Genomic DNA, 14,736 nt, shown 5'->3' with positions numbered 1-14,736 from the left:
ACCCCCCGTAACCATCAGTTTGTCCTCTGTAGTTAAGATCTGTTTTTTAGTTTGTCTCTTTTTTTTGTTCTACTGTTTTGTTTCTTAGATTTCACATATAAATGAAATTTATGGTATTTGTCTTTCTCTACCTGATTTACTTCACTTAGCATTATACTTTCTAGATCCATTCATGTTGTTGCAAATAGCAAGATTTCATTCTTTTTTATGTATTTTATGTATTCTATCATGTATATATGCCACATCTTCTTTATCCACATTCCATATCCGTTTAGCAGTGGACACTTGGGCTGCTTCCATAATTTGGCTATTCTAAATAATGCTGCAGTAAACATCGGGGTTCCTATAACTTTTCAAATTAGTGTTTTCATGTTCTTTGGATAAAAATACCCAGTAGTATGATCACCAGATTGTAGGGTAGTTCTACTTTTAATTTTTTGAGGAACTTCCATACTGTTTTCCATAGTGACTGCACCAGTTTGCATTCTCCCTTACGATAGTCTTAACATTTTTTTCCTCCAGCTTACTTAAGTTTTAAGAATACAGTATATAATATTTATAACATACAAAATATATGTTAATCAGTTCTTCTATCAGTAAGGCGTGCTCTCAGGAGTAGGCTGTTAGTAGCTAAGTTTTGGGGGAGTCCAGAATTACATGTGGATTTTTGAGTGAGTCAGGGAGGGGTGGGTCAGTGCCCTTACTTAACCCCTGCATTATTATTCACGGTTCAGCTGTACTTACCTTTACCTGTGTTCTTTGTTTCTTCTTGTGGATATCCTTTCATTTCTTCCTGAAGGGTTCCCTTTAGTATTTCTTGCAGAGCAGGTCTGTTAGTGAGTTTTCTCAGTGTTTACTTATCTGGGAATGTTTTAATTTCCCCTTCATTTTTCAAGGAGAGTTTTGCTGGATATAGAATTCTTGGCTTAACTACCCTTTTCCTTCAACACTTAGAAGATGTCATCCCACGGGTCTTCTGGTGTCTCTTGTTTTCTGTTGAGAAGTCAGTTGTTATTTAGGATTTCATATGTGTGATGTTATTTTTCTCTTGATGCTTTGAATATTTTCTATTTTTAATTTCTGTCACTTTTGATTGTGATTTGTGTAGGTTTCAATCTCATTGGCTCTGTTCTACTTGGAGTTCATTGAGCTCCAGTAAGAGTTCTTGTGTAAATTCATATTTTCATCAAAGTTGAGTTGGTTTTAGCTATTATCTCTTCAGATATTTTTTCCTCCTCAGTCTCCTCCCTGTGACTCCTATTATGTATGTGTGTGTTGGGATGACTGAAGGTATCCCTTAGATCTCTGGAGCCCCGTTCCTTTTTTAGTCATTCTTTTTTCTTTCTGCCCCTCCAAGTGAATAAATTCTGTTGATCTACCTTCACACCCACTTATTCTTATGCCAGCTCAAATGGTTTTGGGTTGTTCTGTGGGTCACCAGGTTCACTTTGCCATTTCTCTGGAGCACACCTCTTTAGTTGAGTCTGAGAACGGGAGAGTCGTTGTGACCTAAATGCCATTGTGTGACAGTTCACTCCTCAGAGTCCTTGGAAACTTGTAGTAAAAACTTACTATATATAGGCAGGATCAATTCTTCCATTAAACCTTCCCTATTTATCTAGCTCTAACTGCTTCATGTAAACGTCTCCTCAAATATGTGGCTTTAATATAATGTCATCTAGAGTTCACTCAGTAGAATCACTGTTGGCACTACCTCAGTTGATACTGTAGTACTAGAACTCTTAGATAGGATTCAGGGTAGATTATCTTATACCACTTAGAAATGTTACAAGATTCCATTATAGCCATAAACTATACTCACATGTGTTTAGTGTTTATTTTGCACATGTTTATATATATCTAGTCTTTATGATCATTTATTTTTGTTCCCTAGATGTTTCATTAAAATACTCTGAGAACATTCAGAGAACGCCTTATTTTTTTTAAATAAGCAAGGCTCTGAGGGAGAAAGTAAAAGTTCAAAGGACTCTTGAGGCCTAATGCCTCAGATAATTTTTATATTTAAAAAATAATATTAGTTACCTGAAATCTGCAGGCAAGCACAATGATGGGTTTTTTTTTAGAGAATATAATGTGTCTACATATGATCAGTGGTACTCATTTATGAGACTGTTGGTCATGATTAGCTAATTAGAGCAATACCAATGACTACTGAGCACTTACCATGTTTCAGAGATAGTGGCAATTGCTTTATATACACATCATATCTAATCCTTTTGGTAACACCATAATATTGTTCACATTTTATAGATAAGCTTAAATGAAGCTAGAAGAGATTAAGAATCCTTCCCAAGTTTATAAAAATAGTAAGTGGCAGAATTAAGTTTATAACTCAAGTATTACTCCAAAGTACTTGCTCTTAATTTTTAAAAGCTTTACTGCTTCTCCTAAATATAATCTATGGCCCTAAAATAAATACATACCAATTTTTAATGAGGTTTAATTGGCTTCATTATAACACCAGTAAGTTAGATCTTCCAAATAATTCAACTAGCCATTCTTTGTCTTTTTTAGCCCTCATAAGTGAGTTTTTAAAGGTATACTTACAGGTATAGATATGCCTTGGTTAAAACGTAACAGAAGTTCATATATGGAAATTCTAACAAGAATTATTATCATTACAAAAGCATGGTGAGTAGAAATGATTCTGGTGACAGACCTCTACTTAAATCCTAGTTTTGATACTTTTCTACCTATATGACCTTGGACAGGCTGCTTAACTCTTTTGCATCCTTCTTTATGAAACTGGGATAAAACAGGATTCTGTAAGGATTGAATGGGATAATGTATGCACCGAACCTAACAGTTTCTTAAACTATGTTTTTCTTTTCTCTCCCCTTGTTTTCTTGAAAAATCATTACTTTTGTTATGTGGGAAGAAGTATATTTTTGCTCTTATTATTGCCTTTATCCTGATAACCTTTATATGATAACCTTGGTTCTTTCTCTGGTAGTTTATTGGTTCCCTAGAATTAACAATACAAATTAAGTTGTCCCTTCCCCCACTTCGATTCTTCTCTAGTATATAACATGACGTAATATGCTTTTACTCTCACAGTAAATAGCTGCATAACTATTCAAAGCATCTCCTTTCCTTACATTCTTCTCCATCCTCCCCCCTAACTTTATATTTTCAATATTATATAATATCTGTGTGGTTAGAACATGTGACTAATTGTATACCATTGTTGCATTTATACCCATTGCTTGTTCTTAGCTTTACAGGTAAAATATTTAATCTTATCACCAATCCTATATCAAAGTTCCTCTGATCATTTCTTGGTAATTTGGAGGGTTTTTTTTTTTAAGTAATGTCTACATCCACTGTGGGGCTCATACTGATGACTTAGAGATCAAGAGTCACATGCTCTGACTGAGCCAACCAGGGGCCCTGGGAGCTCTTTCTATAGTAGAGGAACTCATGGGAGTATTATTCCTTGAGTTTTTGTATGTACAGTAACAGTTTGTAGATTTTATTTTTTTATTTTTTTTAATTTTTTTAAATGTTTTTTATTTAGTTTTGAGAGAGAGAGACTGCATGAGCAGGGGCAGGTCAGAGAGAGAGGGAGACACAGAATCCGAAGCAGGCTCCAGGCTCTGAGCTAGCTGTCAGCACAGCCCGACGCGGGGCTTGAACCCACGAACCATGAGATCATGACCTGAGCTGAAGCCAGAAGCCGAACGCTTAACTGAGCCACCCAGGCTCCCCTAGATTTTATTTTTATTTAAAAAAAATTTTTTTAATGTTTTATATTTTTGAGAGACAGAGACAACGCGAGCAGGGGAGGGTCAGAGAGAAGAGAGATACAGATTCTGAAGCAGGCTCCAGGCTCTGACCTAGATGTTAGCACAGAGCCCGACACGGGGCTTGAACCCATGAACCGTGAGATCATGACCTGAGTCGAAGCCGGACGCTTAACTGACTGAGCCACCCAGGCTCAGATTTTATTTTTAAAGACCAGTTTGACTTGATATAAAGTCTTTGATCCATCTTCTTTCCCTTATGTACCTTAAATATGTTATTGCATTGTCTTCTGATTTCAGTCTGATTTTCTTTGCTTTTATAAAGAAAAGCCTGGTAAAGGATGTTTTCCCTTTAATAGCCAAGTGCTTTACTGGTTATACATAAGTGTTTATTTTTCTAGATGAATTTTCTCATTTGAATAGTACTCTTTCACTATAAAAGCCCGCTTTTATTTCTGAAAAATTTTCTTCAGTAATGGTTTTTAGTATTTCTTTTGTTGTAGTGCTTTATTTTCTTCTTTGGGTATGCCAGCTTTTCATATGTTGGTTCTTCTTACCTCTCTGTGTCTCTTATTTTCTCCTAAAATATTAGTTCTTTAAAATCTCATTTTTAAAAATTCTTTTGGATTGTTTTTATCTTTCTTATTTCCATTCTCTTTTTCCTTTTCCCTTTACTCTAGTTGTTAGGTGGATGGACAGTGAGTATGTAGTTTTGCCAGCTTCAGTATTAGGGACAGACAAGAGGAAGGGAATGGATATGATATTAGCCAACCAACAGTGCCCGCTACAGGCTAGAACATTGCAGTGAAGAGTGTCTTAAAGGAATGATATATATTTAATGACAATAGAATGGATAATCAGCTATTTTCTATATAGTTCTTGGAAGGTAGAGAGGAACTCTGCTTTATATGTGGGTGCTAGCTATTCTGATTACATTGCATATTTTTATTTTACCAGGACTTATAATTTTTAGTGGTCATTCCATTTTATTTTTATTTAATTTAATTAATTAATTTATTTGTTAATGTTTATTTTTGAGAGAGAGTACGTGAGCAGGGGAGGGGCAGAAAGAGAGGGAGACAGGGAATCTGAAGCAGGCTCCAGGCTCTGTGCTGTAGGCACAGCCTGAGGCAGGGCTCAAACTCACAAGCTACTCACAAGCCAAAGTCAGACGCTCACCTGCCTGAGCCACCCAGGTGTCCCCATTTTATTTTTATTTTAAAAGAAAAGAAAAAAAATTATATTCTACATGATTTTGGACACTTTAAGCAATAGTCTGCTTCATTTACTTATTCTGTCTGGCACACATATATCTAAATGGAAGAGGAATCCTAGGATTAGTGAAAGCTGATAAAAATTTTAAGATTTCAGTACATTTAAGTTTATAGAACTAGAAAATCTGAACTGGAGAACTATTTTATTAAGAGAGTACAGAACATGAGTTGGAAGGGGCAGAGAGAGAGAGGTAGACACAGAGTCTGAAGCAGGCTCCAGGCTCTGAGCTGTCAGCACAGAGCCTGAAGTGGGGCTTGAACCCACGAACCCCGCTACCATAACATGAGCCAAAGTTGAACATCCAGTCGACTGAACCAATCGGGCGCCCCTTCAGTCATCTTTTTTTAGCGTGGAATATTAAAGCTGCTCTGATAAATGATATTGTAAAGTTGTAGCACTGAGGAAATTTGCTCATTGAAAGTTTTTTGTTTTTAATATACTTTGAATCAACTCACCAGGAGCTTTTTGTTTTATAGTAGAAGCTTACATTTTATTTATTATTTTTATTTAGTTTTTGAGGAGAGAGGCAACGCAAGCAGAGAGAGAGGGAGAAGATTTCATACAGGCTCCATGCCCAGCGTGGAGTCCGACGTGGGGCTTGATTTCACACTGTAAGGTCATGACCTGCGTCAGAAATCAAAAGTCGGACACTTAACTCACTGAGCCACCCAGGCACCCCAGAAGTTTGATAAGATGAAAAATAAACATTAAAGTTAGTTAATGAGGGGGAATAATCACAAGTAATTTCAACACCTTTCAAATTTTTATTTCCCCAATTCTGTTCATTAATTTCCTAAAATATGCTAATTTATAATTTTTGTCTTTTTACTTTTTCTCCATACTGTAATTGTAAAACTAATGAGCGTTGGAATAATGGAATAAATTAAAGAAACAGAGAATAAAGGAACAAAAGAACTGTTTTACTACTAGGGGATTGGTCATATCCTTTTAATTTACAGAATGTAGTATTATATGGTAATTATCCATTAACAGTAATGGAATGCTTGGGTGGCTCAGTCAGTTAAGCGTCTCATTTTGGCTCAGGTCATGAACTCTTGGTTCATGAGTTTAAGCCCCACATCAGGCTCTGTTCTGACAGCTTGGAACCTGGAGCCTGCTTTGGATTCTGTGTCTCCCTCTCTCTCTTCCTCCCCTACTTATACTCTGTCTCTCTCCTCTTCTCAAAAATAAATAAAGATTAAAATATTTTTTAAAAGTTACAAATTATTTTTTATTTTCTTTCCTAAGTATTTTGTATTTATTGAGGACCAACAAGATGATAATTTTCTGTGTGTTGACTTTTAGTTAATTAGGGAGGCTTGGCTGCTGTATTAGCCTGGAATACAGGCAGATTGTATGGTATTTTAATTTTCTTGTATCAGTTATTTTCTTTAGTGGCACACATACTTAAGATGTAATTATGTGGATACTGACTAGAACATAGACCTTTTTAGGAATAACCTGTATTTTAGGGACTAGAAGCTCTTCTTTGTGATCTCTATAATTAGAAATTTAATTTGGAAACATACACATTTTCAGTGTACATCTTCCTGTGAATCCAAATAGCTCTCATTCAGATTCAATGTTCAGGCACTTGATATGAAATCTCATTTAGTTCAGGATATGTTGAGTCTTACATCAATTCTTTCATATATTAAATCTGTTTTAAACCCCATTTAAATTAGTTTCCTCTTATAAGAGTTTGGAAAACATTGGGCCATCATATTCTTTGAAGAGAGTCTTTTGTGTATTTACAGTTCAATAAAGTTGCTTTTCAGTCTTTTACCTCTCTGGGCCAAACATTTCCAGTCCTCTTAGCTTTTTGTATAGATCTTATTTTCAGATACTTTAATCATCTCTGCTGTTTTTGCTGGACCTTTTTCTAAAACCTTTTATTGATGAAGATCAGTATTTTCTATATTTTAACTAAACCTTAATAAAGACATGGTCATTATGGAGTAGAATGGGGAGATTACCCTTTTTTAGTTATCTTTTTACATTTTTTACTTATTTTTTAGGGTACTTTTTGGTTCATAGAACTAGGAACATACTGTGAAACTTGCCATTTTACTAGAAAAATTAATCCATTGCTGAAAGTATCTGTTGTTCTTTGCAGCACTGTTTCTTAGATTCTCAGAGCAAATTATTTCTTCATACACAAGAATATAGAAAAATTTAAGTAATTAAACAGTCTCTCAACAACTGTGATTTTTATTCATTCAGGAAATACTATGTTCAAGGAATTGCTCTATGTATTTGGGGTGTAATGTATTGAACGAATAAGCAAAATCCTTTACATTTAGTCAAAAAGACTAAATAATAATGTCAAGGTGTAATAACTACACAGAAACAGAAAAAAAGTAATGCAGGATAAAGGGTATAGAGAGAGTGACAGTGGGGACAGGGTACAATTTTATAGAAGCATAGTCTTAACGGTGCCATCCTGAAGATTTCAGCTCTGTAGAACACTAGCATTTCTTTTACTTCTGTTCCACATTACTCAGCATGTGTTTAGATAACCATTTGTTGTCTCTTCGGTGGTGCTAAATTGGCTGAATAAAAGAAGTTTGCTGCTAATCTTAACTGGTCCCTTAATGTTCACTGTGTCAGGTAAATGATGGAGATGAAAACTCTGAAAGAAATGATAATGTATCTGTAAAAGGCACAGGTTTCAACTGAATGCGTGATTTAGAGGGTTCAGCTGGATGTCATGCAAATCTCCCAAAAGACATATAACTACTCCTCATAGTATTAAGCCTTAAGCCCTATATTATATCTGATGTAGATCTTAAGAGGTAGAGTAAATAGGCTAATGCATGCCATACTTGACTCCTGTTTAAACTGGTCCCACCTCATCACAAATCTTAACTTCCACTGAACTAGGGATCTGCAAAAAGATTCTGAATCTCTGATTCTATACCCACCAACCTATACTCTACATCTGGTGCTCAAGACATATCCTACCTTTCTATAAAAGCTCTTCTTTTTCTTTTTGGCTTATCCAAAGTCAGATCAAATGTAGGGCTCAAGTTGCATGTTCTCCTTAAAATTTTTCCTGCGGACTTGATTCCACAGTGCTATCGCCCTTTTTTAAATGTCTTCTCCACTCCACAGTTTGTGCCATATAATGTTTGCATATATGCCATTTTGTATGTTTAGTTTTGTCTCACCTCCCTAACAAGTGAATGAGGTTTCTGGGGCTATACAGTGCCTAATATCTGTTCCCACTATATAGAGCTAAAAGGAAAACTTGTTTCCTCTACCCAAAACACTTTAACACCAAATTTTTGGATTTTCTTTCTTTTTTAAATTTTTTTTTAACATTTATTTATCATTGAGAAACAGAAAGAGAGCGTGAACAGGGGAGGGACAGAGAAGGAGAGACATAGAATCTGAAGCAGGCTCCAGGCTCTGAGCTGTCAGCACAGGGCCCAACGTGGGACTGAAACCTACAAACTGCGAGATCGTGACCTGAGCTGAAGTCAGACACTTAACTGGTTGACTGAGACACCCAGGTGCCCCAAATGTTTGGATTTTCTACACCAAGAAATTCACTATTCCAACTGTGCGTCCTATAATTTATTCATTTCTGACACTAATGACCCAGACTTACCACAGATACCACAGGTTAAGGGCTCAGTCCCATGGGACCACAACCCACTTCACATGGCAGTTAGGAGTCTGGGCCTCTTGAGCTTCTGACCAACTGGCTTTAAGTCTGGGGTTCCCACAGTCCACTCCTGAGATTTGATAATTTGCCGTAACTGCCCACAGAACACAGGAAACACTTCATTCACTGTTACTGGTTTATTATGAAGGATATAACTCAGGAACAGCTGAAGGAGAGATGCATAGGTTACAGTATGGAGAAGGGGCTCCATGGTACTACCCTCTCAGTGCCTTGATGTGTTCACCAACCCAGGAGTTCTCCAAACCCCTGTGTTGAGGATTTTGATGTTGATTCCATGAGGTGAACATGATTCATTAAGTCATTGGCCGTCGGTGATTGAACTCAATCTCCAGCCTCTCTCCCCTCCCTGGAGGATGGGGTTTGGGGCTGAAAGTTTCAAGCCTCTTACCACAGGGTTAGTTGCTGGGATAACCAGGCTTCATCCTGCAAGAGTCATCTCGTTAGCCTAATCTCAGGCATGATTGAAAGGGGCTTCTGAAAAACAAAAGGTGCGCCTCTTACCCCTTCTCATTCAGGAAATTCCAAGGGTTTTAGGAGCTTTATGCCTATAACCAGAAGTAGGAACATATCACAGTAGGCCAGTATTGGACATGAAAATAGGGTCTGGTAAGTTGTTCCAGTGAACCCGGTGAGTCGGTGAGACTGTACTAACTCTTTGGAGGACTCTGATAATTTTGTATATTTTTTTGCATGTGTGTGCCCCAAAGCAAAATTATCTACACAGTTGATTAGAAGATTATTTATAAATAAAATTGATTTTATTTTCCAATTTATTTTCTTGTTACAGTGTCATACTTAACATGAAAACTAAAAGTTAGATAATAATTAAACCAGATAAGCATCATTCCTTTTGCATAGTTAGGCAAAAAAGATTCATCAAACAAAAGTAATAATTGTTCCCAAAACTGTTGTATATTATTGAACTCCTAGTAATAAAAATTTGATATTCTGTGGTGAGTGATAAAACCCCAGATATGGTAATGCTTTTTTTGTGTGCTGTAAAGTCTGTAAATTTATTGTAGCAATCTTTTTTTTTTTATAATTTTTTAAATGTTTATTTTGGGGAAAGAGAGAGTGAGTCTGGGGGAGGGGCAGAGAGGACGGAGCTCTGAAGCAGGCTCTGTGCTGACAGCAGAGAGCCTGGTGGGACTCTCACAAACCATGAGATCATGACCTGAGCCGATGTTGGACGCTTAACCAGCTGAGCCACTCAGGTGTCCCTTTTTTCTGCCTTCAATATGTGGCCCGACTATACCTAACAATATATTTACTGAATAACTGTTTTTGCTTTAGCACATAATCTTCCTTTTTTATGCTTAGGTTGCTAGATTAGTATGTTTTTCAGTAGCTAATAAAGTAAGGACATTTGTGGCTATAGTCCTGGAGCTATGAGCTGTTAGGTTACAAAAAAAAAACAACTTCAGTGTATTTTTCTTTCTTCTTGAAAGACTTATGTAGGTGTGATGGAAGCAGGTTGAACTAAACCTTTAATTCTGATCTGTGGTAGCAAGTGGACATTTCCTGTTACTTTTAATATCCTTGGCACTTAATTAAGTAGAAGTCCTGCTGTGACTTCTACTTTATTCACCTTGATAAATCGATATTCCTTTCTGAACCTGGAATTTACATAGTTTGGTTTATTATTTCCCAAGTGTAGATCAGGTATGCTGGTTTTGATTTAATTTTTTCTGCACTATAGTTTTGTAGAAAGACGTGAAGTTTTTCTTTTTATTATTGATACACCCCCCTTACAATCTAGTTTATTCTTACCTGGACATTCCTGATCTATATTTAAAGAACTCTGGAGATTAAATTGAAGTGGGTTAGGAGTCCACTGGAAAATGGATATGATCCCAGTGAGTATGGACTGCAAAATAGTCTTTCTTAGTTAATTATTATGTGGGCATCATCTTTATTTTTAGTTCCTGTAATTTCACAGTTTCAACAAGTGATGTGAAGCAATAAATTCCCAAATATACCAGCTTAGGAGATCAAATTGTGAATATATAGTTTTTAAAAAATGTTACTAACTCATCATATTTTCTAATGGGCTCTGAAATCTCCCTCCTAGGGTGGTAGGGGAGGTATGTTTAGTATGAAGTGACTATTAGGGTAAAATTTTATGGGCATCATCTTAGCTTTTATTTGGCTTTTTCTCATAGTTGGTGTATGAATTCTTCTTAAGATTTTTGGAGAGCCCTGATTTCCAGCCTAGCATTGCAAAACGATACATTGATCAGAAATTTGTACAACAGGTAAGGAATTATGTCTTAAATTTCCTTATGTTCATTTTGGCAATTATTTATTAATTTGTGATTAAAATAGTCTTTCAAAACTTAAATGGTCTGTTTTACTTTAACATCATTTAATACTCTTGCCAGACAATTAGGGTAAAAGTGAAGTAGCTTTGAGAATACCAGAGTATTTTAATCAAGAGTGAGCTTCTAATGAAGTCAGTGAAATTACATCCAATCTTGAATTCTTAAAGTTATTTTCTAAAGATCAGAAAAGCAAGCCTTTCTGGACAGTCTGAGAAAATTTGGTATGATCATTCAATCAAAGGGCAAGAAGCTTTCTTTTAAATTATTAAGTCTTGAACTTTGAGATTTGTTTTAAGAATTGTAACTTTGAAATGACTGAGAAAAAAACAAATGGAATCACTGTTAGGAGTTTGGGCCTAGGCTCCTTTCTTGTTAAAATTATCAATGACCTTCCTTTTTCCTTTCCCTTCCCACCTTAGGCATTCTAGCCTCCCAGTTCCTAAATTACAAATAAATGGGATCTTTAAGAAGAAAAGGAGATAGAGTGAATGAAACATAATGTGATACCCTCTTTTATTTTATAAATTGGTTATAAGCTATTATTTTTTTGTAAACTACATACTGAAAAATTTTCAGAATGTGTTCATTTTTATTTTAACTTTCAAGATCTTTTCAACAATGTAAAAGCCTCTCTTGAACTATGGGGAATTGGCTGGAATCGAGACAGGATTGTGGTGAAGCAGACCAAATCTTTGTAGGTTTATTTTCTCTTTGGAAATACTTACCAGTACGTTAGGTCTCATTAGGAATTGGATGCTCTTCTCTTCTAGAGTTATTTGCGCTTCAAGAAAGGTAGGAGATGAGTGAAAAGGTAGCAGTGAACCGGGTGCGAGGCTAGGATTAAAATCATTACAAGGGCCTTCCCTACCCTCTTACCACTGCTGTATGATAGAGATCCTACAAACATGAGTTCCACATATTTGGAGCTCAGTTTTCATCATTTATAGCTACACCTGACCTCACATAAAGTACTCTGACTAGTTGCTGTGAGTGTATTGATTACTGAAGAATATTGTCAGGAATGTGTCCTTCAACCATTCAGGCAGCTCTTCATAAATTACAAAGAACTATTGGGTGGGTGCTAACATGAAATTTTCTTTTCATTCAAAATAAAAATCAGATTAAATGAAGCTTTATGATTTTGGTAATTGCAGATGAACGCAGGTTTATTTCCTTCTGTAGCTCTTGTGCTAATAGAGCATATTAAGGGACTCTAGTAATACCATATTAAATTGTATTTAACATAAAAGCAGGTTGAGGGGAAGAGTTGCCTTAGTGCTTCTTCAGTCTAGAACTTGAGGTATTTCTGCTACTGGCTTGTTCCGTGGGTTTGAGGGGGAACAAGAAGAAAACTCTACTTTATACTCTAAATACCTGAATTATTTGAGAAACTAAAGCCCAGTAATTTGTTCTAAGCAGTTCATATGACTGTGCTTTCACAGATCACTTCTGTGATGTATTCATATTATGTTATTCTTAATAGTATATGAGAGAATCCTTAGCTTTTGTATTTTGAAATTATTTGATTAGGTGGTAATTTTAAGACTTACAAGTTCAGGAAAAAAATTAAGTATAAATTTAGACATTCATATTTCAAGAGAAAAAAACACTTGGATAATTCCAAGTTATGTTCAAATCATGGGATTTCAGAAGAAGGAAGCTAAGATTTATAGAGTACATATTTTATGTGTATGACATTGTCCTATATGCTTTTATAAGAACTAGACATGTCTAATTTCACACAGCTAGTAGATGGCACAAGCAGGATTCAAAGTAGACTTTAACTATGTTACCTACACTTAGGAAAAACAAGATGTTTCAGCCTTCTTCATTTATCAGTGACAAAAAAGCTCAGAGATTATGAATTACCCTTAAAGGCAGTTAGACATAAGTATCACAGCCAGACTAAGAAACAATTTCCTGATGACTAGTTTTATGCATGTTTTATTATATGAGTTCATATTTATTTATATCTATAAATAGAGTACTTTAGATTATAATAAAATAGATTTAACACTTGACTAACAGGTATTCTCTAGTTTATATTTTTCTCCTGAGGATCAACTTGTACTAAGTTTATTTGTTCTTGAATTAAACATGTCAACCTTACAAGTAAGGGCCCCTTTTATTAATTTGCAAGCTTATCTTCTAAGTAAACGCAACATCAGAAACTTGGATATAAGTGTGTCTCAAGTGAGTAGGTTAGTCGTTTTTAATTAAAATAATTTGAACTGAATTTATTAGATATATTAACACAAATTCTTATACTCTGGGTATTTCTGTCTGGAGCCTCATCCAGGACTTTTAATAACCGAGTGAACAAATAATGCAAACTATAAACAAGACATTTGTTTAAGGGTATGTAAATATGACTAAAGTCATCACAACCCTCAAAAGGCATTCACTCCAATAGGAGAGATGCATATGTATATAAACAATCACATATAATTCAAGACAGAATGGGAAAAGAACTTTGAGGAGTTCAGAGCTGGCCATCTTGACTGTAATTATCAATATCAAAGTACAGAATGTAAGACCTTTGATGGCTTCCTGTAGGTTGTTATATTCTGTAGAGAGAATATTTTAAAAATTCTAAGAAAATCCAGTGTTTTATTTAAAATACAGTAATACCATTTTTGACAGCAGAAATTCAGTTTCTTTGCCATTTTAAAAATGGAAATTTGAGCTTTAGTTTAAATTTTCAAAAAATCTTTTTATTCTGCCTTTGCTGACGAGTTGTATAGAGGTATAGGAGGCAAATGGTGATTTAGCCAGTTTGAACTGGTTTAAAATTTTGCGGCCAATTGCTAGGTGACTTTAAATAAAAATCTGTGGTCTCATCTTTTATATTAGCATGTATCTGCCGGTACTTTCTCCTACTAATTAAATATTCATTTCAGAGCTGTTGGCGTGGTGACTTGGTTTTTAGTGTAAAATCACAAAATAACCTTGGTTTGTATAAATTTTTCCAGTAAACTGGAAATACTCATTTGCACACGTGTATTTTTAAACTTCATTTATTTAATGCCTTGCAGTTTGCAAATTTATGATTTTTGTATGTAGTTTTGAATTATTATCAAAAAGCATTAAAAATCTCTCAGATTTCAAAACTCTAAAATTATGAGCCATGGTTAGTAGTCAAGAATAGGTTAGAATTTTAAACTGAGTGGCAAGCCAAAAAAATAACTATACACTTTTTTTTTTTTTTTTTTGCATGTCAGTAACTTTATTGAAAGATACATCCCTTAGTACCATAAGGTAACGGTACATAATGGTAGTTGGTTAGGTTACATCTGTCAAATCAGAATTACCACTGATGTAAGTCAGATTATTGAAGTAGATCAGCCTTTAAGGAAAACAGGTTATCCACAAAACACAGTTTAGAAAACTATATGGTATAATGGGTCTTTGGTTTATTTTCCAGGCACATTTACCCATAACATGATGTCAAAATTGGGTACAGCCATTCTGGATGGATTCAGGCTACTCACTGCACTGAGCAACTGTTTACAACACTTTTAATGCCATAGATCTCCTTATAGTCACTGACTTAGTAGAAAATCCTGAATACTACCTTAGCAATTTCATAATTATGAAGACACCTACTTACTTTTTTAGTGACTTTCTTTTGGCACAAGAGGGACAATTAGTGAAAGTATATTCTCTTTCTTTTAAAATTCTAAAT

General features: G+C 35.2%; 1 protein-coding gene across 1 annotated transcript in view; it reads left to right on the top strand.

The window, feature by feature from the left end:
• Window positions 1–14,736, top strand: part of PPP2R5A (protein phosphatase 2 regulatory subunit B'alpha) — a 66,694-nt gene that overhangs the window by 38,316 nt on the left and 13,642 nt on the right. The window contains exon 4 of the mRNA XM_029935318.1: window positions 10,893–10,985. Coding sequence (XP_029791178.1) covers window positions 10,893–10,985 — 93 coding nt within the window. The remainder of the gene's footprint in view (window positions 1–10,892; window positions 10,986–14,736) is intronic.

Source organism: Suricata suricatta, chromosome 3, assembly GCF_006229205.1.
Source record: "Suricata suricatta isolate VVHF042 chromosome 3, meerkat_22Aug2017_6uvM2_HiC, whole genome shotgun sequence".
Classification (NCBI taxonomy): domain Eukaryota; kingdom Metazoa; phylum Chordata; class Mammalia; order Carnivora; family Herpestidae; genus Suricata; species Suricata suricatta.
Note: the sequence above shows the minus strand (reverse complement) of the source record. Positions and strands in the feature narration are given on the sequence as shown.